The following is a 26,146-nucleotide window of genomic DNA, read 5'->3' on the forward strand; positions in this document are numbered from 1 at the left end:
GGGTCTTATCTGCATATTTTTAGCACCTCTTTTAAAAAAGTTTTATCACCTTTTCAATGGACATTTGCATTTCTAACAATTACTTCCCACTTGGACTATTTGTAATTGTTGTTGTCATGTGACAAGCTATTTTTGCAACTGTAACCAGCTTGACTAATATAACTTGTTCTCTTGATGTCTCTGTTAAGTGTAAGAGATAAAAGTTTTGAATAGTTTTATTTGCTCCTCTGATATAGTTACATTATCATTTGCCCCACTGGTTCTTTGCTTTAAACTTGTTTTTTGGTAGACTTTGCTATTAAATGACTAGCGACTTTAGGAGCGATATGCAGTATCCTTTCTCATGATGAAATACATATAGTTGCAATAGTTCTGCAAGTCCATTTTAGTAACTTACTTCCTTCATACCTGCGGAAAGTCTATGGTCTTCATTATCTGTGTGCAGATCAGTCCAGGTACTCTTCACCCATACACGTACCTGTAGTAGTGTATGGTTACGGTTATTCCTTCCTAGGTACAAGGGTTGCAATATTGAACACTGGCATATATTTTCCTTCTTGCAATTAAAAGGTAGTGCACAATTCAGCATATACCACTTTTACCGTTTTCTCACCAGCTGATATCAGTTATAAAATATGGTCTTGGGCATAACTTCCAACCTTCAGCACTTGGGTGCAAGACTGCTAAGCAGAAAATGCAGTTCTACGCACTGGCACATTTATAGTGGCTGCATATAACATGACAGAATACAGCCACTGACTTCTTACCACTATGGGCAAAATGCAGCCATGGAAATCATGCTTCCATAGCACAGTCATACCACAAGGTGGATGATTGCCTTGAATGCAATACTAGTTTAACTTTATGACAGCATATACGCACATCATGATGAGCCACCAGACTCTTCATAATTGTGGTATGCTGCAAAACAGTCAATGCACAAGTTAATACCACATGCCATACAGCCTTGTGATGGCTCCGTGCGTTTCTTTTGTAAGAGACAACTTTGACATCGAGCTTTAAGCATTCTAATTGGGTAATGTGGTCCACTCTGCAATGGCATATTCATTCCTTTCACAGGAGCTCTCCTTTTCCGGTATACCATAGAACCGGACAGCTGACGAGCTAGCATGAGTGTTGACAACTCTTCTCGGAACACCAATTGTGTTCGTCGACGAATATTACCATATTGAGAATGAACCTGGTGATTCTCACTGTCTCGAAATAGTATGAATGCATTTGTAACAGCAACATCCCAGAGAAACCAAAACAGATATATCCACCACTTCACTGCCCTTCTACCGGTTGTATATTTTGTGCACAGCTGGCCTGCAACATCCATACCACTCATATAATTTTTGTAGCGTGGCAAATGAGAAGGACATGGTATCTGCACATGGGTTCCTTCTTGCTGCCTTTTGCAGATAGTAGACTGCAGTTCGATTGGGTCTGTATTTGTTGACAGCAGAAAGACTGTACGATTGTCTTTCCATGCTGTAGCAAGCAAGGGTCCACTTTGTCGCTGAATTATATCTCCTTGCTGAAGTTTCTTAATAGCCATATTGTTGAGGTCACCTGGCCATTCAGAACGATTTGTGCCCACAGACCCACAGCAGTACACTCCATGCTCGAGCAATGCTTTGGCCACGCTGACTGATGTGAAGTAGCTATCAAAGTACACATGATGATATTTTCCATGCAGAGTCTTAGTAAGCTTCATCAATACAAGATGTGCAAGTCCATCTTCTGATATGCCTTCCTCTTTTCCAGTGTGAACGTGGAGGTTACTGATGTAGCCATTGTGACCATCTGCCAGTACCCACACCCTCACTCCATACTTTTGTGGTTTGGCTGGTATGTGCTGTCGGAAGGTAAGATTGCCACGGAATGCTACCACTGCCTCATCCACAGAAACCTCTCTATGAAGGTTATATTGTGTTTTGAATGTTTTAAGTAGCAACTTCATAACAGGTCTGATAGGATGCAGCTTGTCATGGCCAGGGTGACCCTTGGGGGGGTTGGTGGTGTTGTCATTGAGGTGGAAGTACTGGCGAATTTTTTCAAATCTTACACGGGGCATTATCTTCCCTATGGGGTAATTGCCATACAAAGTATGAGTGTCCCAGTACTTTCTGTACTCAGCAAGACGTACCAGGGACATGTAGATATGCATTGCAAGGAATGCCTTGATGTCATCTGCACTGACTGGTTTCCAACGTGGATCTGCCTGCCCTGCAGCACACTGACATTGTACACTGTAGCGGTTGGTCTCTTCTGCAATTTTTGTGTACAACAATGGGGGAAACATAAGATTTAGGAAGTCCAGCTCATTCCGTTCTGAGGACATATATGTTGTGGGTCCCACTGGTGCCACAAACTCCTTCACATGCACATGATGTAATTCACTATCCCATTCACATGTGGGTGTGGGACTGGCACCTTCACAGTTAGTTGCATTACGATGTGGAAGCACTGTGTTAGTGGGATTTTCATCATGGTGCTGGAACTCTTCTTCCTGACTGTTCCACTCAGTATGGCTATATTCTTCTTCAGGACACAAAGGTTCCTGCACTGAAGGTGGTATATACATTGGCGACTGTGCTACTTCAGAATGGGATTCTTCTGGAGAGTTAGTTGGCTGGAATGTTTCACTGTCAGAAGAAAACTGCCTGGAACGCATCACCAGACCCAGGGGTTCATCATCACCTGAGGACAGTGGATCCTCAAGACTTGGAGAGTGCCTAGAGTGCACCACACAGCACAGTTGTTCTCCACAGGACTTAGTAAATGACTGCTGCACAGAGACCTGAAAACTGCTTTTGCCATGGTTGCAGAAGGTGCAACCATCCTCAAGGTCTACCGGGTTTGCAGGTAACTGATGTTTTGTGATCTCCACATGTTTGAGACCATTTTCCTCATCACCATGGTAGTACAGACATTTTTGTAATGTGGCAAACAGATTGCTGTCTTCTTCACTCCTTTTCTCATCACTGTCATCTGGAAGAAAGCCAAGGTCAGAATTAGTGGCCTCTGCTACAGATTCTCCTCTATCATCTTCCTCCATGGCAGCATTCCCCCCATGATTTTCCATGGTCGACGTCTTGCTCTGTGACTTGTGTGGCAGTAAGCAACGCTTCGCTCTTTTCCATTTAGCTACTTTTCCTTTGGCATGCAGTGTCTTGACATCTGTTAGAACAGAATAAAACAGAAAGCATTAGTAATTCTTCAGGGCACACAGTCTTGCTCATGTTCACGAGTACATCCACATGGCGTACCGACAGTATTTACTCTCTGTTTTGATTAAGTTGTTTTGAACACTTCAGTGTAACACACCACAAAAGCATATTTTAATCATATATGTCAAAGAAATATAAATAAATACAATACTGCTCTATAAAAAGACCCTCGTAATCTGCTTAGTGTTTACCTTTTGTCCGTTACAAATGCCTGTGTCGCTACACATATAGTGAAACAGTTCTGTTGGTGTACCCATCCAGAAACAGCACATGGTGCACTCATTGGCCATAAATAATAACAGAATTTATGGTCATCAGAAAGACCTTCAGTCGAACAAATTCAGTCTGGAATACAACACTCACACAAAATAAGTAAAGCACAGGACATGGACACAGCTAGAAGAGGTGCCCAGCACTCAATGCAAGGGTTGTGAATGTGTGCTTAGCCATGTCAACCCATGTTCTTGTGGAAGCCTTTTGGTAGTGTCAAAGGGTGCATGCACATGATCACTGTGAAAGGCATAACAGAGCAACTAGGTGTGCATGTCACCCCAGCGGGGTAGGGTGAGATTAGCTGAAATCCAAAATCACATCAGTGCTGCCCAGATGACAGCCATACAGTGATCACATCATATCCCCCTGATGAGAAACAAACAAACAAACCATGCTGTAAACTCGATGGGCATCAGGTAAATAGCCTAACATATCTGGAACCTCATCTGAGCAATTAGTAGCTTCATAATGACAAAATCAGCACTGCAGTCATGCAATGTATGCAAAAAAACATTTAGTAAGAGGACACAACCCCATCACCATTGGTAAATTCAGCAGTCAACTACCCATTGTAGAACTAAGGGAACCAACGAATACCCCAGTAATCCTACTATGTATTCATTCACCTGATAAAAACACCCATCTGCTTCATTTTCCATGGAACTACTCCTTCTGCCACTCAGTTCTGCCCCTTCCCTCCCATACCATCTCCTTCTTAGTTGTCCTTCCTCCATGTGACTTACAGATGCTTGCAGTTTCTGCAGTTGTTTATGACTACTTGACTCACAGCCCTGTACCTTACAAAACTCATAGCTGTAATTTACCCTAGACTGACCTGCAAATATGTATACAGGCATGCTAAGCTTTGATGAGCATTTTCTGCATGGAGTTATTATACTCCTTTTACAAATCCTTCCCTTTTGTACTGCATGCAATTACTCTGTGTATTACACATATTTCCTTATTGTACTCTGAAATACCTACCTTATTTTATATTTTCAATATGCAAAAGTTGCATAAACTTTGTAACTGCTTTTACAATGCTATACTACCTACTACATTGTCTACTGTAAGTCCACGATGGTGCAGAAATGGGTTCATAAAGGATTAGCCCATTTCCTCAGTCAGCACCCTAAAATAAATTAGTAAATAAAACCAAAACCATCTCTGTATACTCCATCTTACAAGTTCTAATGCACAAAACTAATGCTCACTGTGGGTCTGGGGAGAAAATTTACAATACAGAGACATACAGAGTTTGAAGATGTGCTTTTACATGTGCATTGGGAATGAGAAATGTCCACATAGTCAGAAAAACTAGATATTAATCAGTTTATAAGGCAGAGATGATCATTTAAGGTTGTAGATAAACAGGTAGTTTGCAACAGCAAAACAAGAAACTAATTTTGCATGTGGAAGTTCAGAAGGGTGAGCATGTGTGTGTGTGTGGAATGTAACAGCCAGTTCTAGTAAAACTTCTGGATCGTACCTGCAGGAATCACCTGAAAGACAGAGCTGGAAATCAGGGCCAGGAAGAGACCTACAGACATCTAAAAAAAGACAGCCTGTTTACTGGCTGGCCTATGCTGACTGTAAATGGTGGAAAGTAACCAAAGTACGGTTTTGTTTTCATTTTGGGAAAATGTTTTTAATTGTTGTGAATATCACAAATAAACCTGCTTTTTTATAAACTGGCGTATCCAGTGGTTCCTTGGACTTAAAGTAGTAATGTGTGCGTGGGTAGCTGCCCAAGGATTCACCATATGCTATTCCTTGCAAAACCTCTGTAGCTCATTGCATTATACTATGGGCTGCCAATTTCCTATAGAACTGTTGCTGTTATTTCCATAAAGCATATCCAGTGATGGAATTTTTCTTCTTCACTATCTCATGATAACCTCAGTCATAGAAGAATGAATACAATACTTGGCGAGTCAAAAGTAGACACTGATCAGGAGAATGTACAACCACAGCAACACTTGCTAGTGTTGGAGTATGTAGCTGCCGACCCCAAGAATGTACCTGCCATGAAAAAACTAACCAATGAGAATAACCTGGAATCCCACCTTGTGGCTTTTGACTGACATGTCATGATAGAGAACTGGGACCAAGCATATTGGGGAAAGATGTCATAGCATTTGACAAGAGAAGCAATAAAAACATTAATGGAAAGGATTACGTGACATACGATAAACTTGAAAAGAAACCGTTGACTAGGGATAAAGGAGAATAAATAAAATGTTATAAATGGACTTTTCACGCTGACAAACCAGTAAGGGCTCCTGTACATGATTTAAAACACATTTTAAAACTGAAGTTGGAACTAGACAGCAACTGTATTTACTTACTTATTTATTTGTATGCATTTGTTTTCCAGGCTAGAGCTGTGTTCTCCACAGAGCTTTTTCACAATTGTGAGCTGTGAACTATAAATTGAAAATTTTAGAAATGTTAGCAGTAGCGGGGTTTAAAGAGCTCTGCCTAGTAATATAAGAAAATGGGTATTGCATAGTGATGCCAACAAATCTGCTGAACTAGTTAGAAACAGGAAACTGAGTTTTTACATTTTGTCATCAAGTCTAAAACTGCAGAAAACATGTGCATTCTTATATGAAACAAAAAACAGCAAGTAATGCATGAATTTGTTTTGCATCTGGAGATGGGGGTCACACTGCTGTCACACTGCTATGTACTGTGCTACTAATACTCAAGGTAATGCTTAGTAGTAGAAATCTAAAACCAGAAATGCATGTCAACAATGAAGTTGTCCCTATGAGCTAAAAGAGTGACTTTCTCAGAGAGTTATTTTTGTGGCTTTCCCACTGTTATTAAGCCAGTGCTATAAAACACACTAAACTGTACTGCTGATCTAACCAGCATATCCTATAACTGAAAAGTTGAATAGATGATCATCAGCTTTAATAATTGGCTTAAAATTAATATTCATGTGGGATCCAATGGTGTCATGCCTCAATGGGATTTGCTGGACAAGCCACGCTGGGTCATAGCTCCTTTGGGTCAATTTGCACACCTGGCTTCTGGGGCGGATATTGGCAGGGGATATTGCCACCTATAGTGCCTTTTAGGCAAGGCTCAAATTCTAAACCTACCACCCTAGAACACCAAAAAGAAAAAAAACTAAGGTAATGCTGTCAATGCCAGAAGTCTCAATCTCAATCAGATGCACGCACTCGAGCCCCTTCTGGGAGGAGAGGATCATGTCTGTGCTGTGACAGAAACCTGGTTCAAGGGACCATCCAGGGCCACCATAGACAAAACTGCTAAAGACTGCTGTTACTTCCTGACCCACAGGCCCTCCTCAAAATCACCTTCTCACATGGCCTTCCTGGGATAACTTCAACTAACAGGATATATCACAATTTAACACTTCAAGCAGGCTAATACTCAAACCCAAAGACTACTCAAGCCCTGGAACTCAAACCAACCCAAACATAACTGGAGTTCATAAACCAGATATGAAAATGAACCTTCCATCACCATCACCAAACATATCCCATCTCCGATCACTCAACATCGTGATCTCATCATCCGACATGGGATCAAAATGTTCCCTACCAGGAGATACCTCACTGGTGAGATCAGATCATAAACTAATCCTCACTCTGAAATCCACCTGAAACAAAAAAAACACAAAAAAAAAACTGTGAAAAATTTCAAACACACTTCTAAAAAGTGTGGTCTCCTTAAGGCCCCTGAGCCAGTGGTGGTACCAAAACATTACTCAAAGCGCTGAATCACTTACAAATGCCTTCTACCACCACACAGTACATGGACTCTGGCAATCAAAAACAAAACTAAGACTCTCTGTACCAAAGGTCTCTCCCAGTCTGGTGGACCCCAGCCATAAACAAGCTCTACTACAAAAAAGAGACAAAGGAAGGAAAGAAAAACAGATTGAAAGGTAAGACACCTTTGATCATATAAGTAAAAAACTAAAAGCTCTCAAAAATAAATCATCCAAGGCAAATTTTGAGAGAAAATCCAAGGACTCAAAAGACAATCATAAGGCCTTCTTAGCTAATTTTAAACCTAGGAGGAAAGTTCCCAGATTCAGAATTAGTTCAAAAAAAATGAAAAAAAATTACTGAACCTACACACACATTGCTAACATACTGGCTGACAGGTTCAGTGCAAACTGACAAGCCTTATCTGCAAAGCCAGATTTGATGAATATTTTTCACCTCAAAAATCTAGATCCAAGAGGAATCTTGACCAATGGATGGGAGATAAATGCCCTTGGGCAGATAGCCTAGTATGAACCTATGAACCTATGAACCTATGAAGTGTGACAAGATTACACTTATAACACAGTCAGTGTTATATGTTATGTCACTGTTACAACTAAGCTGAAGTGTACTGTACCTTTAGATGGATAGGAAGTTCAAGCTCTATTACACTGTAGAATTATGACTACTCTTGTCAACAGTGCTCTTGCACACGATTCACAACTACCAAAAAGTGGACCTAATATGCATTCACAGTGACAAAGAATAGCCCCTTCACATACATCCCAAATTCATCCATGGTTTGGCACCTATGTCCCTATTGGACATAGGCCCTTGTATGTAAATGTTTCATCTCCCAAACTCCCAAGCCCCTGCTTACACTTATCAAGGGTAGCAGAACTTGTCAGAGATTTGGGGTGCAGGGCTAGGCTTAAAAAGGCCCTAGTGGTTGTTAGCTTAGTACACATCTATGAACCTATACAGAAATTCAAACCATTCTGAGAAAACTGTTACTCCTCTGGCTACAACCCTAATATGATTAATAATATTAAGAAAAGGTTTTCCTCATTTTCAAGTATTATGGAAAATGTGGAAGGAGGGGTAATCTGTAGACACAGAATGGCAGGCTAAGACTTACAGACGGGGCCAAAATGTGTTGCAGTTAGACAAGAAAAATATCCTATGCATTACAAAAAGTCTGTTACAATGACAGAGCAATAGATACCTAAAACTGTAAGAGGTGTCAGAATAGCAACTGAAGGAAAAAGCAGTACAAGACAGAAATCTGCACAGAGATGTACAAATAATATTAGCTTTGAAACAGAGGAAGAAGTTGGGTACTTAAGTGAGGCCCTCACAGCAAAGTAATGGTAGTAAATAAAAAATATATAGACAATGAAATACAACTTACTGAACCCATTTCTGATAGTGTAAAGCAGAAAGCTAAGGTAAAGGCAGATTGCACATAAAAGGTATTTATAAGTAAAGACAAAAACTGAAGGTAAATGTTGTTCTAAGATACCCTTGCAGAGGACGGACAGCACAGAGAATGAAAAGAAAGTAAGATGGCACTGTCCATACACACTAGGAGAGAGAGTGAGAACCACACAAAAGAAAAGGGAGTTCTCAAGAGGCTTGTACATACAGCAGCCAAAACAATGTTTAGCAAATGTGTTCAGATTAGCCCATGAGGCTACTGTGTAAATGTCTTCCACTGAAGCACACTCAAGGAAGGTGGCCCCATCCTCATAAAATGTGCTTTAGGCTACACCATGAATTCATACCCTGCTGACATGGAACAGATGTTGATACAATTGGGAATCCATCAGGATAGGGTGATATATGTTACCTGCATGCCAAGAGTTGGTCTGACTTCCAAAAATCTTTGGTACTGTTAAGTTTCTATGTCATACCGTCAAATGTTCAACTCAGCGAAGCTCTGTTCACCGAACCAAGAACGAATGTTCACCTAAGGCAAACATTCACGTCAGTGAATTTCTAAAACAGGGAATGGAATTACTTTTTTTCTCAAAAATCTTTTTATTGATTTACATAACAACAAGATGCATTGTTCTAGGAGTTGAGTGAAGATTTACAACCATTGGAAATAAATTGCAACTCATCCGGATAAGACAACATAACAAAACATCAATATGTACAATATATACAATAGGCAACCAATGAGCACTTCCAAAAAAAAAAAAAAAAAAAAAACTTAAAATTAAAGACATCATTAGAAAGTGTCACATGAGAGTAAATAAATTATACCTTATGTACCAAGACCAGAAAACATTACACCATTAAATATTGATAATACTCAGAACCTTTATTAAAACTTTGTTTTTTTGAGCCATTTTTTTGGGACTTTTTATCAAAGATTTTTGGGCGGCAAGGTATAAGTGAGACATTTTTCTAAAAGAATCCCAATTTAATTTAGTTCGGTCAAGCCAATTTTGGGTAATGTAAAGTTTAATAAGAGAGCAAATAAAAATCAATACCTGTATATCCATTTTGGAAAGATGCACAACAGGTACATGAAGTATAGCAATTTCCCAAGACAAGGTGGATTTATGATAACCCATTTTCTGCAACCTTACTTTTAAGGAGGTCCAAAGTTTATGGGAAAAATGACAATACCAAAGAATGTGTAAAAGATCAGCTCGGGGAAAGGAACAACACGTGCAAGAAGAAGATTTACTATCATTAAATTTATTCATTTTATAAGGAGTAAGATAGGCATTACTATTAATCATTAATTGTGTATAAATCAATTTCTTAAATGGGGAGTATTCAAAAGTGTTTTTAATAGCCCTAAGTTTTTGATTCTCAGTTATTTGCGGATTATGTTTCAACCAGACATCAGAAAAAAGACAGTTCGAGCCTTGTACTAATTTATTTAACAAGTTATAAGAGTTAGATAACATTTTCACAGGTGACGATATTGTTCTAATTATCATTTCTAAGTTCTTAACATCTTGCTCGGTGGGTATTATGGGATCCCACTTCGCCATGATCACCTCTCTTAATTGCCTTAAAATTAAGGTATACTTATAATTTACTTTCAAAGTATTATGAAGGTTTGCCATGACCAAATCTTTATATTTCAATAGATCCCAAACATTCAAGAACTTTATAAGGGGATACTTTGTTAGATTAAATGGTACTTTATCTAGCGTTATGTTAGGATTCAGATGAAGTGGTTGAAGTAAATGGAAAAACTTGTCAAGATTGATAAGTTTTAATAGCTCCTGAAAATCTTTGATCTTTTGTTTAAGAAAGTTAGATATTTTTAGATTATTCAGAATATCAATAGATATGAAAGGAATGGCCGTAGGATTTATATTCTTAGATAAAATGTAATGATACCATAGCTTAACCCAAGTTGGAGATTGTATGTGATGAATATTACTCATTTTAGAGATGGACCATAATTTATTTGCAGAAACAATTAAATAATAAAGATAAAAATTAGGTAGCCCTAAACCACCTCTGTCTTTAAGGATTGATAATCTAGAATAAGAAACCCTAACAGATTTAGGGAACCACATAAATTTAGCTAATTCCTTATTAATTTTGTCAAAGAAGGATTTTGGAATTATCTGATCTGAGGAATTAAACTGATATAAAAATTTGGGAAGAATGTTCATTTTGATTATTGCAGCTTTAGATAGAAGTGATAAATTCATATGTTCCCATCTACGCATGTCAGAAATTATTGATAGCCAAACCTTATTTAGGTTATTTTGAAATGCAGAATGATTATTATGTTCCATATGAATGCCCAAATATTTCACTCCTAAAGTAGTATGGAAACGAGAGTCAGAAAATAGGAAAGGTTTATATACCAAATAATTCAAAGGAAGAATATGTGTTTTCAAAGGATTGGTAAGATAATTCGAAGCAAGAGAAAAACGTTCAATAGAGTTAATTATTTTATTAAGATCTGTGATAGGAGTTTGAAAATATAAGACTAGATCATCTGCAAAAGCAGAGAAAACTAAATTAGTATTAAGAATCCTAGGAAACCTGTGAATAGTATTTTGAGTTATATATAATAATAATGGTTCTAAATATATATTAAAAAGAAAAGGAGACAAAGGACAACATTGTCTCATACCTCTGGTAATCTTTATAGGGGATGAAGCTGAACCATTAATGTAAAGTCTAGTAAAAGTTTCTTTATATAAGGTTTTTATAAAATTTATAAAAGACAAGGGGAACTTGAAACAGGACATTGTCTGAAATAGAAAATCCCAACACACTCTATCAAAAGCGTTGGATGCGTCCAGAATCAATGCATACAATGGGTTGTTGTCCCTTTTTGTAAGATGAATAATAGATTCCAAAGTCAAGGTGTTGTCCCATACATGTCTTTGAGACATAAACCCTGTTTGACCTGGGGAAATTATCGAAGGTAGAACCTGCTTCAATCTATTGGCAAGAATAGACGATAAAATTTTAATATCCAAATTAATTAATGAAATTGGTCGATAATTGTTAGGATCCGTCTTATCTTTATTATTTTTCAAAATTAGTATTGTTTTAGAAGTATTCCAATGAAGGTCAGCTATGTCTTTAATTTTTATGTAATTGTATACTTTGAGAAGAAAAGGAGCAATCACTGGTTTAAAAGATTTGAAAAATTCTGGTGTGAATCCATCAGGTCCAGGAGATTTACCAGATTTAAGTCTATCTATTGAATCATAAATCTCTTGAAGAGTAAGAGGAGCTGAAAGAAAATTTTGTTGATTTACATTTATCATAGGAAATATTAAAGAGTTTAAAAAACTGTTAATATGACTATTCACCTTAGCTTTGGAAGATTTAGAATATAACTCTGTATATAGTATTGTAAACAGATTCAAAATTTCTTTGTCTGTATTATATAATTTGTTATTGTATTGTATGGACAATATTTTAGGCCTTTCAAAATTATTTTTAATAATTCTAGCCAGGGTCCTAAAAGGTATTTGAGCCCATTCAGAATACGTCGCTAATAATCTTTGCTCCAATATTGATAAATTGTTTTGATGAAGTAAAATAAGATCTTTCTGACAATCTATAATTTGCTTTTCAAACACGGGATCAGGATTTAATCTACATTGTCTTTCAAGAGAGTGAATTTTTAGTTTAATAACTCTTTCTTTCTCATTAAATTGCTTTTTAAGATAAGCCGCTTTACCAATAAACATTCCTCTTAACCTCGCTTTACAAGCAGCCCACTGTATATCATATGGAATATCCGTTTAATCTAATTGTTTTTCCATATCTTGAATTATTTCTGTACATAATTTGCAAATTTCTTTATTTAGAAGAAGATTGTTATTCATTGTCCAATTATTTTGTTTGGATAGATTATCAGCTTTAAGATTTACATTTAATTTTAGTGAAATTCTAGAGTGATCTGAAAAAAATCTGGGTTCAATAACAAAGTCCAATAAACTATTTGAAAAAATATTAGATAACAGAAAGAAATCTAATCTTGACCATGAACGATAACATTTTGAGTAATAAGTATATATATCTTTTTTACTTGAGTACTCTATAAAATGAAATGGGTCTATGAGATTATATTCTAAAATTAAATCTTCGAGAGCAAGAGATGCTTGTTTATTATAGGAAATAGAACAACTAGTGCGATCAATGTCTGGGTTTATAATAGCATTCCAACCCCCCCCCCCACTATAACGTAGTGGTCTTTATAAGAAATGAGTATATTATAAATTTGTAAAATAAATAGATGTTGTTGACTACAAGGCCCATATAAATTTAGTAGCAGAAGTGGTTTGTCCAAATTCTGTAAGGTAGAAGTAAAAAGGCACCACCTCTCCTCATCATCATATTTCTCATCAATAATAGTTCCTTGAAATTTTTGTTTAATAATAATAGCCACCCCCCTAGAATTTGAAGTGTCCCCAGAGGCTATTATTTTTTTGATCCATTTTTTACAATTAACTTTATCCCACTCATCTCTGGGAATATGTGTTTCTTGTATAAAGCATATATTAGCTTGTGATTTATACATCAGATGAAATAATAAAGATCTCTTATCTTTATTTTGGATTCCTCTTATGTTCCAGGAATCAACTATTAATATGTTTGTCGTGTACAAAATAAAGATTTGATATCAGACATGAAGGAAACTAGTATTATTTCTTGCAAATACAAGTTACCAATTAAAATAAGGCCTAAACTAATCTTGGTAAAACATTTACTCTCAAGTACTTTATGCTTCAACATAATAATGACCTTTAAAATTACAAACTTCCTTCTTCCCAACCCCAGTGCCTACCCACCATAACATATCTATAGAAGGAAGAAAAAACAATGTCAATATACATTTAATAAATTTGGGTGCCAATAACTTCATAATGAAAAAGGAAACTTTAAGTAAAGTCTTGAAAAGGACTAAAACACTATTAACCCAACTAAACATATTTACACAACTAACAAAGCACAAGATGTCCGACATATTCAATCCCTATCAAATATACTCCCAAGTACTTATAAGACAAAAAATTATTGCACTAAAGTAATTAACCTTTTATAGCAAGTTTTATAATAGAGATAAAAAGAAAAAACAAAGGTCATAATGTTTTGGAGAAACTAATGAGATTTAAAATAAAATTAATAAAACCTATTAATTCTATGCATATTATAAGCTTAATACATGCAACATAACACAACAGCTCATCATAAATCAGGGCACAGAGAAAGAACAGTATAAATATAAACTAAACATACTGTCCCAAAAAATGCACTACTTATATACCTATTTCTAATTAAAACAGTAAAGTGCCACCAATCAACTAAAGTTAACATGTGATTAAACTATTACACACCAAAAATGTAATGTTACTAGTAATAATAAGATCATCCTCAGAACTATGAGTCAACCAATAACATAAGATATCTCCCTACCCACCTTAAAATATGCTACACATTAATCAACATAACAATTATTATAAACTATAAAACATGACCATATAGTTCAGTCAAAAATCAGCCTAGACTAATTAGTCATTCCTTTAAATTTATGTAGAATGTGTATTGATATATAATAATGGGTTACATGTTGCCCCTGACAGTCTGCAAGAGAAGAAGATATATAAACAATACCCCCAAATTTTTCATATTCCGTACCTCCCTATCTGGCTCATATTACAAGATAACTAACCCATTCACCATATGTTGCAAACGATTGTATAGTCAAAAAAAAAAAAAAACAACAGAATAATGACATTTTGTAATATATTACATACCCTCTCAGTTTAACGAGAGTTTAATATACATAGCATGAACTTTAGCACTCTTTTCCTGTATGCGAAGTATCAGAACTTCCGCATTCACGCAAATACCTGCAAGAGCGTTGAAAAGTCATTTGCAGAGCGTAAGACTTCTGAGAGCACTTTGTTTTTCCTTTATTTCACATTACAAGTTAAAAAGACTGCTATGAGGAAAAATAGATGTTAAATAACTGGTGCTATCTTCAGTTTCATCTAACGGAACACTGACAACAGCCTTGAAGTGAGGAGTTACTTTCTATTTCTGATACCAAGATACGTCGCAATCATGTGACAGATATCCGAAACTCACTCCTAATTCCTTGCAGCAAATGCACGAAGATGATAATTGTTTATTTAGAGATCTTGACATCATCCTGAATCCAAGCAGACCCAGAAAGAGTACGCGCATATTCCGGAAAGAAGACTGAAAAGAAACTAAATGTTTTGGTAACTCTATAAAGTCTTGAGACCATAGAAATTTCCCTCCAATCTGTTTTTAACACAGTTTTTGTTAAAAACGATGGCATTATAAAAGACTATTAATGCTACTACCTCGTAAACACTGTTAACTTAAAGATTGTGAAAATAAAAATAATCTATGATAGTGACAACACAAAATAACAATAAAAGCGAATAAAAACATCCTCAGAAGCTATCTTAATTAATCTAATTATAAAACCAGTCACCAGTTCAATAAAAATTAATAAAAATATTTTAACAAATGAAAGCATGTTGATTGAAACACAAACATCAATTACAGCTGATTAGGAGATGTACTATTATGACATTGATTCTGGAAGAGCCTTGAATATTTTAAGAAATGTATCTTTAGCTTCTTTGGGTTCTGTGACCATAAAACTTCTGTCATTACAAATAAAAGAAAGAGTGTTAGGATAGCGCATAAGAAACCTTATCCCTCTTTTAATGAGATCTGCACAATATGGTGAAAGTTTTTGTCTGTTCATTTTTATTTGCGGAGGCAGATCCTGTGAGAATGACAGTTTATGATTATTCCAGACAAACTGTTTTTTTTTCCTTTTAGCTGCTTCTAAAATATGATGAGCATCTTGAAAATTAAGTAATTTAGTATATATATGATCCGAGGAGAGGTGGAATCCTGACTGGCACGCAGGGCTCTGTGCGCTCTTTCTATAATTACAGTTTTTGACATTGCCTCACAGTTTAATAATGCTTCCAAAATCTGTTTAGTCACTGACAATAAGTTTTGATTCTCATAGGATTCTGGTAGTCCTCTAATAATGATATTATTTCTGCGGCTCCTAGCTTCTAAGTCCAGTAATTTAGCTTGAATTTCTATAATAAGCTTATCTTTAGCTTTTATATTTCTTTCAACTGAGTCAGCTCTTATTTCTAAGGCTATACTTTTACTTTCAATAATGTCCATTCTTTCACTTATTTGTTTTAAAGTTTTGCCAAAATCAGTGAATTGTTCAGAGAAATTTTGTATAGCACTTTGAATAGGTTCTAATGCCATTTTTAGTTCATCTAAATTAAAATTAGAGTCATTTTTGTCTTTAGTACTTACTTTAATAATCTCAGAAGATTGTTTAGTAGTTCTTAGTCTTTTTGAACTAGTATCTTTTTCAGGTGACAGCAAAGAAGAGAATTTGGCCTTTGTTGTCTGTGTCTCCATGGAATTAGAGTTGCCAGCCATATCCACAGCGGAAGTGTGAAGTCAGGGTAGCTGATTCTGAGAAGAGCCTTGAAGCTGCACGTGCCCAAAAACTGTCGAAGCCAAAATTGTTCTGAGGTAAAAAACTTCCAAAGCTGAATTTTCCAAAAGAATAAATAATCTTATTACATAGGCATAGACTCACAGGAACATTTTGTAAGAAAAACTGAGAAAAAATATTACTCCAAAGTTGTAAAAATTAGCCGGTTGTTATATAACAATGAGGAGCACAGTGAATAGAGACTAGTCTAGCTGGCAGCCATCTTGGAACCCAGGAAATGGAATTACTTGACCAACACTGCATCCATCACGTACACCACATTATGTCAAACCCACCAAGGTGGAGGGCTGTGCCCTGTGCCTCCCCCCCCCATATATACCAACTCCAAGATCGCACTACAGTGGGGAAAAGGGAAAATTTCCTGATGTTGGCCAACTAATTCCATTCCATGTTTTAGACATTCTCTAATGTGAACGTTCACTCTTGTCAGCTCGACGAATGGAGGTTTGTGGAGCTGAACCTTCGATTATATGAAATAGACCCTACTGTTAATGTAAAAAAAAATTAAGTATCCTCAGGTATTAATGTAATGCAACAAGTCTTTGTTCTCATAACTCAGAAAGAACACAAAAATATTGCTTGAATAAAGCTACACTTTGAAGTACCTGATGCACAAAGGAAGAATTTTGTGTGATTTGTCTCACTGTCTTTATGACAAATTAAATATGCCTGCTTGACTTACAAAGGCTGCAACTTAAAAATCCTTGTTGCTGAAAAAACTGGAATAAGAAAAGGGGTTTTCAAAAGACAGAAACTTAGGGCAGCTAAGTGGCTGACTCAAAGAAAACTCTGGTCAATCAGTCTAACGTGAAGTACAGATCCCAGAGAAGCATTGGATCTAGGACTTAGGGGTGGGTTACAGTTGAAATAAAAGGTACCTTATGAACTGTGGCAGCCATCAGAGATGGAAAGTCAGGTCCCTTGTAAAAGTAGGACATGTCTGAAAGGTGAACATTTAAGAATGAAGAGTGGAGCTTCTCATTGAATAGGAGGATGATGTGAAGGTGATGTCAGCCAGCCAGGGCCGATGTGAAGGAGATGTCAGCCAGCCAGAGCCAAACATGCCAGTATGTTGCTATGTGACTGGCCACATGTCTGGATGAACTTTCAGCCATGTTACATATGACACAGCTCATGTGGTTCAGCAGTGTAGAGAATGTGACAGCTTGGGTTTTCATCTTTGCTTTTCACCCCATCCAGACCATCAGCCACAAGGTTTCTTTGGTGTTTTATGCACCTCTGAAAATAAACCATGTGTAGCAAACAAATCATCCTCAAACACAGCATTGAGTGTGCTTCCTGAGCCTGCCATTAATCCCATCTTCTTATCTAACAGATGGAAGGCTAGGCTCTGGGATGTGGAAGTCTGCTTGAAGGCTGATGCATGCATGATAGTACCTGGCATTGGGTCTCTAGCCAGACCAACCAGTCTCTGGGAAGACCAACTTTTGACTGCTTTCTAAGAACTAAAGCTACTGTATCAGGGTTGTTCCAGGCAAACCTAGTGACATCCTTGAGAAAATCCACCAGGAGTGGAATCATCTGGAAGGCCTGGAGATTAACTGGTATGCTTCCTGCACACTTTGGTGGACCAACCCTCCATTGTCCTGCATCAAATTGAGAAATTCCATGTACTTGGGGAGAAGTGGGATGACTCAAGGGAAACCCAATTCTCCTTCTTCACTGTCTAAGCTGCTGGTGGGAAGCTCTTCTGGAGAATTCAAATGCCTGGATTTAGAAGGGGCTTGAAAGGCTGTCTTATGGGAGCATTCCAAATCAGAAAAACAAGATGGCCTTTTTTATAACATGCTTACACAAGTAAGGCTGTAGAGGCATTTTGAAGGGATATCCGGAGAATGCAGAGCTTGCCACCCAGTGGTGTAAACCTTGGCTTGAGATGATTGTCACTGTCAAAGTGACACCCCAACCCATGTCCAAAAATGGTAAAATGGGGTTGAGGATGGATGGATGGATCGGGAGGACATTGTCCTATAGTAGTTTGTTTAACAGCAACAGAAACCTGGATTTATTTGTGTATCTAAACTATCAAACTTTGCTGAGCTATAACAGCATAAGACTGCACAGGCACCCCTTGCATTGCTGCCAAGAGTACCAGACCCAAATCCAGTATGGCTGTAACTGCACTTCCAGTTTGAGAGGACTGAGAGCTGGAACCAGAAGGTAGACAGCAGATGTTCTGGAATATATACTGGACACGGATGTCAACAGAGAAGTGAGTTACAATGTTAGATGCAGGTCCTAAATGCACACTACCAGGTAATGTTAGAGGGCATGAAAAGGCAGTTGCATAAAATTACACCAAATACCTGAGTTGGCACACTGTCACTAAAAGTGGAGTTATGTGTGGTGACAGCACATTGTCACTAAAAGTGGAGTAACGCATGGTGACAGCACACTGTCACTAAAACTGGAGTAATGTGTGGTGATAGCACACTGTCACTAAAACTGGAGTAATGCGTGGTGACAGCACATTGTCACTAAAAGTGGAGTAATGCAGGGTGACAGCACACTGTCACTAAAAGTGGAGTAATGCGCGGTGACAGCACACTGTTATTAAAACTGGAGTAATGAGTGGTGACAGCACACTGTCACTAAAAGTGGAGTAATGCGTGGTGACAGCACACTGTCACTAAAACTGGAGTAATGCATGGTGTCAGCACACTGTCACTAAAACTGGTGTAATGTGTGGTGATAGCACACTGTCACTAAAACTGGAATAATTCCTGGGTGACAGCACACTGTCACTAAAACTGGAGTAATGCCTGGTGACAGCACGCTGTCACTAAAACTGGAGTAATGCATGGTGACAGCACACTGTCACTAAAACTGGAGTAATGCATGGTCACAGCACACTGTCACTAAAACTGGAGTAATGTGTGGTGATAGCACACTGTCACTAAAACTGAAGTAATGCGTGGTGACAGCACACTGTCACTAAAACTGGAGTAATGCATGGTGACAGCACACTGTCACTAAAACTGGAGTAATGCGTGCTGACAGCACACTGTCACTAAAACTGGAGTAATGCACGTTAACAACTACACAACTGACACTGGTAGCTTAAGGGTTCCTAGTGCTGATGTAAACACCGGGGAGCAAGTGGATATCTGTGAGGGAATCCAGGCCAAGTCAACATGCAAAGAGAAGGAGTCTTGGTGGTTTCTTTCACTGGTTCCAGGAGACATGAAAGCCAACATCATCCCTCTCTGATCCCATACATCCTGGCCATTGGCTTTAGGTCTACTGATGTTGCTGAAGAGGAAGTGTCTGGGTCCAGGATCAAGTGTCTCTTGGTGCCAACATGTGCTGAAAATGCTGAGACAAGGGTTCCAATACAAGAACAATGGAATAAAACTCCATGTTTGCACACGGTGAAGTCTCCTTATCCGAGAAGATTGGCCTTAATACCACTAAGCTTAAGGCCACTTCATCCTATAAACTAGGAGCTCAGGAAGATGTAACTTCCAACACAGGAGCTGCTAAATAGCCTTTCAGGTCTCTGAAGGAAGCTGGGTTCTTGAAGGACTGGACTCAGTGTCACAGTCTTGCAGACAAAGAGAATGAGATATGGTAGAAGGCTTTTTGCACTAGATGTGGTAAAAGTTTGTCTCAATGACAACGAATTCTGATGCTACTGAAACCTCTGCAGATCAAGTAAAGAAAAGAAATATGCTGCTGTTCTAAAATAGACTGCACTACAACAGACATTGCCACTGGGTATAATCCAATGTCCACAGGCATACTCTTTGAAAAGGGGCTGAGCTATTGTAAAGCTGGACAAGGGAGAGCCTAAAGGGTCTGTGCATTGACACTGCGGTAGACAAAGAGTGGGAAAATGTAACACTTAGCAAAAAAGGACAAAAAATAATAAGAAATAGTTACCAAAAGCTCATTAAGTATAACAGTACAATCTGGGGGTGAAATCAGTATGAAAAATCTCTCTCTCCTTCTCTCTCTCTCTCTCTATATATATATATATATATATATATGTATATAAAACAATGCACTCTGAGAACTACCTTAAGGGTCTGAATTCAGCACGAGAAGAAGAGAAGCTGGCAGATAGCACTATCATGGGAATGTGACAATGACAATTCTTGGAAATGGAATGTGTCAGTTTTTGCAGCACACAGTCATTCAAGGTACCACAGAGTGACCCTTTCTTATTAAATCAGTAGGAACTCCACATGCACAGAATACTGCCGGACAGTGACAGATGTACTATGTAGGTGGAGCAGAAAAATTAGTCCACATTAAAAATGAAAACAAGCAAATACCACCCAAGAATGAATCAAAATACTGTGTTTAGTTTTTTTAATTAAAACACACTAAAATGGAGCACATTGTAGTTGCCAGCTTTCATTGTATGATTCTGGCCACTCATGAAATTCAGTTAATAAACAAAGACAATGGGGAAAAATAAGAATATCATATCTAAAATCATCAGACATTATGTTCAATTTTTTAAATTAGAAACACAGTGCCGGGATAGTGAATTTAAGCCAGAAAGCTTTTATATTGTAACAAATCATTTGATGAATGTGCTGCATGAAATAGAAGCTAGTAACCTACATTCTTAATCCTCAAACATTTTACCTCTAGTTATAAAACGTTGTCTCATGATGCCGGCCTGTACAAGTTTTCTTCCTCCTCTACTACATTATTTCTTATTAACACTGTATCTAACATGCATAATGTCGGACTGTTTTGCCTGTTTTGAGTACCGCAATGAATAATACTGTGCAACAAACAGATGGGAAAGTACAATTGTGCAAGAACTTGCTATAACAGCAAACATTGGCTTAAATCAATGTTGCTGAAATCCCATTTGCAGGACTATTGCCAAGCTACAGCCTAATTTCCAGATCATAGTACCCCTCCCCTTCCAGGCATGGCAGAAGTCCATCTGTTGGGAAGACCAGGACACTCCTAGTATAGCCATCCATCCATCCATCCATTACATTTTACTGTCCTGTTGCCCAAAATATAAAAATAATTTATCAAATAAGGTAAACAACAAGGTCCTGATTTAATCTTTATGATGACAGGAAGAAAAAGTCAAATTAAATCTAGCTGTAGGAAAGGAAAGAGAAGGAGGGATACCTAAATTACTCCTACCTGAGCGGGCCCGGGGGGGTGGGGTGGGGAGACAGTGAGTAGCATAAAGATAGGGTACCCTATATCCTTGCCCAGAGTACTCAAACCTAAAATGAGGGACTGGTGGGGGGAATGTACTGAAGCAGTTATCCACTTACTACGATGGTACATTCTTTCACAGCTCTATTACGGTCTTCATTTATATCACTGTTGCTGTACTGACTACATGGATAATTTCCAGACCTCATGGTAATAGGAAGGGACCTTAAACATATATGTTGCAGTATTGTCACAGAATCCCAGACCTAAATCTGGAAGAGATCTCCAGTTTTTAATGCTTGGAGAAGGCATGGATGGATTACTGTGTAGCTACTACTAAGACACCTCAAGTAGTCCATCCATTAAGGAAGGCCACAAGTCGTATACACACTACCTGTGTATGTGCTCCAACCCCCCCCCCCATATTTTTACTCTTCACTTCTGTAAGCAAAACAGAACATGATAGAGTTATCTAGAAACTGCCTATTCAGACACAGCCCGACCTCTTTCCTTGCTGCAAAGTACAAACTTAGCTAAATGGACTTTTTAGTATCCTTGGTTCCATGTAAATGTCATCTTAGCCGATTGCGTATATCCAGAGAATGTAATATTGTTTCCCTCATTTTAAGGCCTTGGAAAGAAGATACATAATGTTTCCCCTGCATAGTCCACAAAGAGGGAGCTACAGTGCTGCTCGGGCCAACAGAGCGCGAACAAAAGTAGGTTTGGCCCCCGTGTCCTTTACTATCATGATCACCCCTGGGACCAAAGGGATTGGAAGGAAATGCATAAAGGATGAGACCTGACAATTTGAAGGAGGAGGCTTCCTCTACCCAAGCATCTTTGTATGACACTCTTGTGAAGAATTTCTTCAGCCGTCTTTATTCACAAATAGACCTGCTTGCAGCTGAAATACACATAAGTGTTTTCCTGCAGCCAGGTGGGATAACATCTCTCATGTGCTGTGTCCTTACCTTTTAACCCGTCCCTCACCAAAGTCAGGTGAGATGGGACATAGACTACCTTTAGTGTCATGTGTGACTGCAGTGTTATCTCCCATGAGGTCATGTTTGGTCTGAAAAAGGGGTACAATTGAGCCCAGCATAGTGATATCCACTGTCACCTGTAGGACTCCTTTCTAACAAGCTGGCCTGAAGGCCATGAACAGTTGCACCAAAACCATTACTTCTTCAAATTGAATTGTCTTTCTTTGGGTTGCAGCCCACTGGCCTTGCACCTTGGGATTCTGAGTGTTTTCTCTCAGGCCAGGTCTGAAGCATCTGTTGTTAGGGACTGGTTATTAGAGTCATGGGTAAAGGGAACTAAGATCCAAAAGGATTACCGAGGCCCAATGAAGGAAAAGAGGTAGGAAGACCTGCAAGGTCATGTTTTGGCTACAGGCACTTTGAGGTAGATACTAAGTTTGTAAAGGTCAAAGATGTGTATCCCAGAGCCCTTCCTGTTTGGGTACCCAGAACAGCCTTGAGTAAGAATTCCATAGTTTGCTTCTGTTTCGGGACAGGTTCTATAACCTCTAGCAAAATGAGTTATTGAAGGATAGGGAGAACTAAAACTACCTTGTCTTTCTGGACAGGAGATGCCTCTCAATTCTGGACTTTTTGGACATGAAACCAATTCTGGTTGCTTTATGAACTGAAGGCTGAAACCCTGGGAAATGACGTGTAACACTTATCTGCCGACTTTAATGGCCTCCCACCTGCTTGACAACTTGCTTATTTATATGGAGTTATTCGGCATGAGGTACAAGAGACCACTGAGGAGCCCAGCCCACTTTCCCAAATGCCCAGAGGACTGTCTTTTTAAAAGACTTGCTCTTATGGTCATATAGTAGGCATCAGGAAGAAGCTCATTAACAGCTTATCGCCTTAATCCTCTAAAGTAACTGCAACACATAAAACACTAGTTTGTCTGGGATTTGACCCAAAGACCTCATGCATCTTAAATGAAGATAAAACCCTTAAACCAACAAGCTTAACTCATAACTCCTAGACCACTTTTCACTATCTTTAATAAGGGCAGGGAGGGCATAGGAGAGGTTTTGGTTAAAGGTAATAGTGGTGGGAGGCAAGAGATTTACATCAGGAAAATGGTAGGCAAGTACTCATGGAGATCATAAGATGCCCAGCCACATACACTTCTGAGTTCAGACACTGAAAGGTTCTTGCCACCCTTTTTGATCACTTGATAATGCTCAGCTCTCAAATCAAAAAGGGACATATATAACAACCCCAGTGATCATGAGTGTCGACCCATATAATCATCATGATTTGCCTGAAAGATAGACAAAGTAGTAATTTATTTGACTTGCCATGGTTAACTTACTCCACATGCTCGGAATATGTTGACTTAGCAATGCATCCTTTTAGCAAGTCTTGTTTATTTGTTGGTGTAGTGATCAGTGATCAGTCCCTAATGTGGGGGGCTGCAGAGCCACTGGGTTTGCAAAGACATAGGAGGTCAAATAGGAATGGAACTTTCATGGCTTGAAAAGTGAGATGCAGGTCATCTAGGAGTGCCCAATATGATACTACGTATAAGGAGAGCAGTGCTCATCCCCTGGGACAGTTAAAGGATTTAAGGCTAAGTATAAGGAGAGTTGTGCTCATGTGCTGGGACAGTTAAAGGGTTTAAGGCTAAGTATAAGGACAGCTGTGCTCATCTCCTGGGACAGTTAAAGGACTTAAGACTAAGTATAAGGGAGCTGTGCTCATCTCGTTAGACAGTTAAAGGGTTTAAGGCTAAGTATAAGGAGAGCTGTGCTCATCTCCTGGGACAGTTAAAGGATTCAAGGCTAAGTACAAGGAGAGCTGTGTTCATCTCCTGGGACAGTTAAAGGATTTAAGGCTAAGTATAAGGAGAGCTGTGCTCATCTCCTGGGACAGTTAAAGGATTTAAGGTTAAGTATAAGGAGAGTTGTGTCCATCTCCTGGGACAGTTAAAGGATTTAAGGCTAAGTATAAGGAGAGCTGTACTCATCTGCTGGGACAGTTAAAGGATTTAAGGCTAAGTATAAGGACAGTTGTACTCATCTGCTGGGACAGTTAAAGGATTTAAGGCTAAGTATAAGGAGAGCTGTGCTCATTTCCTGGGACAGTTAAAGGATTTAAGGCTAAGTATAAGGAGAGCTGTGCTCATCTGCTGGGACAGCTAAAGGACTTAAGGCTAAGTATAAGGAGAGATGGGCCCTTCTCCTGGGACAGTTAAACGATTTAAACCTAAGTATAAGGAGATTTTTGCTCAGCTCCTGGGACAGTTGAAGGATTTAAGGCTAAGTATAAGGAGAGCTGTGTTCATCTCCTGGGGCAGTTAATGGATTTAAGGCTATGTATAAGGAGAGTCATGCTCATCTCCTAGGACAGTTAAAGGATTTAAGGCTAACTATAAGGAGAGTCATGCTCATCTACTGGGACAGTTAAAGGATTTAAGGCTAAGTATAAGGAGAGCTGTGCTCATCCCCTGGGACAGTTAAAGGATTTAAAGTTAAGTATAATGAGAGCTGTGCTCATCCCCAGGACAGTCAGAGGATTTAAGGCTATGTATATGGATAGTTGTGCTCATGTCCTGGAATGGCTAAAAGATTTAAGGCCAAGTATAAGAAGAGCTGTGCTCATCTGCTGGGACAGCTAAAGGATTTAAGGTTAAGTATAAGGAGAGTAGTGCTCATCTCCTGGGACAGTTAAAGGAGTTAAAGTTAAGTATAAGGAGAGTTGTGCTTATCTCCTGGGACAGTTAAAGGATTTAAGGCTAAGTATAAGGAGAATCGTGTTTATCGCCTGGGACAGGTAAGGATTTAAGGCTGTTCATTTTTATGGTTAGAAATCCTGGAAGCCTTTCCATTCAAATGATATGCCTGGATTTGTACAAGGCCTTTACTCTATACTTTTCTCTCATCCTAGCTTCCACTATTTGACATCCCCTCCTAATCTTCAGCACATTGCCCACACTGATATTTTTAATCATATCTTTTGCAATTCATAAGGTAAATATAAAAAAAATTGTGGGGTGAGAAAAATGCAACCAACAGTTGTGTCATGACAGAATGAATATCGTCCTGTAAAAAGTCCTTGTGTGTCTCAACCTGCTGTACTGCATTAAGCTGGAATACATTTGTATTTTTACTGATGGAAGGTTCATCCTATTCTTAGTGGACAAACTCATCTTATACCTTTCCCAGGGAAAATCAAACAGTTACAATGCACTTACCACTGGTCACGGCATCAGGAAGTGTATTTTGTTCCAGTACTTTAACTCCTTTGGTATTACATGCTGGAATACTCCTGTCTCTCTCAATAAAAGACCAAAACTGCTCCCATGCGATATCATACCCTATGGACAAAATGTAAAAAAGAGAATGAATTCTGCTGTTAAGCTGTTCCTTCCACGGAGTATCTGCACTTTTTACTGTAGTTCATTCAAACACACTCACAGAAAAGTGATCAAGATAACGGAATAACAGATCTATATTTCATCAAGAGCCGTGGATAAAGACTGATCATTTCTGGTGTCAACAGTACTTTCCACAGTCCAGTGGTATTGTCCTCCTGCCTTCTCTTGTGAAGAAAACACTACTTCTTCATTTCCCTTAAGAAAGTTGTTTCCACATTCTTAACCTCATTTTTTTCATCTACTTTCGTATAGTTGAAATTCAGAAATATTTGAATCTGCCAGTATTT

At 38.3% G+C, this 26,146-nt stretch overlaps 1 protein-coding gene across 2 annotated transcripts in view; it reads right to left on the reverse strand.

Annotated features, from left to right (window-relative positions):
* Positions 1-285: 285 nt before the first annotated feature.
* The window catches only part of LOC122798796 (piggyBac transposable element-derived protein 5-like), a 123,501-nt gene continuing 97,640 nt past the window's right edge, over positions 286-26,146 (reverse strand). The window contains exons 1-3 of one of the 2 annotated variants that reach the window (XM_044067909.1): positions 25,677-25,753; positions 16,088-16,329; positions 286-3,186 (exon numbers count right to left, since the gene is read on the reverse strand). In XM_044067909.1, coding sequence (XP_043923844.1) covers positions 884-3,091 — 2,208 coding nt within the window. In that variant the 5' untranslated portion in view covers positions 3,092-3,186; positions 16,088-16,329; positions 25,677-25,753 and the 3' untranslated portion in view covers positions 286-883. Of the gene's footprint in view, positions 3,187-16,087; positions 16,330-25,676; positions 25,800-26,146 lie in introns of those variants that run through there. The other variant, XM_044067907.1, reaches the window with a different exon arrangement.

Source organism: Protopterus annectens, chromosome 3.part1 (assembly GCF_019279795.1).
Source record: "Protopterus annectens isolate FY-2018-M chromosome 3.part1, PAN1.0, whole genome shotgun sequence".
NCBI lineage: Eukaryota > Metazoa > Chordata > Ceratodontiformes > Protopteridae > Protopterus > Protopterus annectens.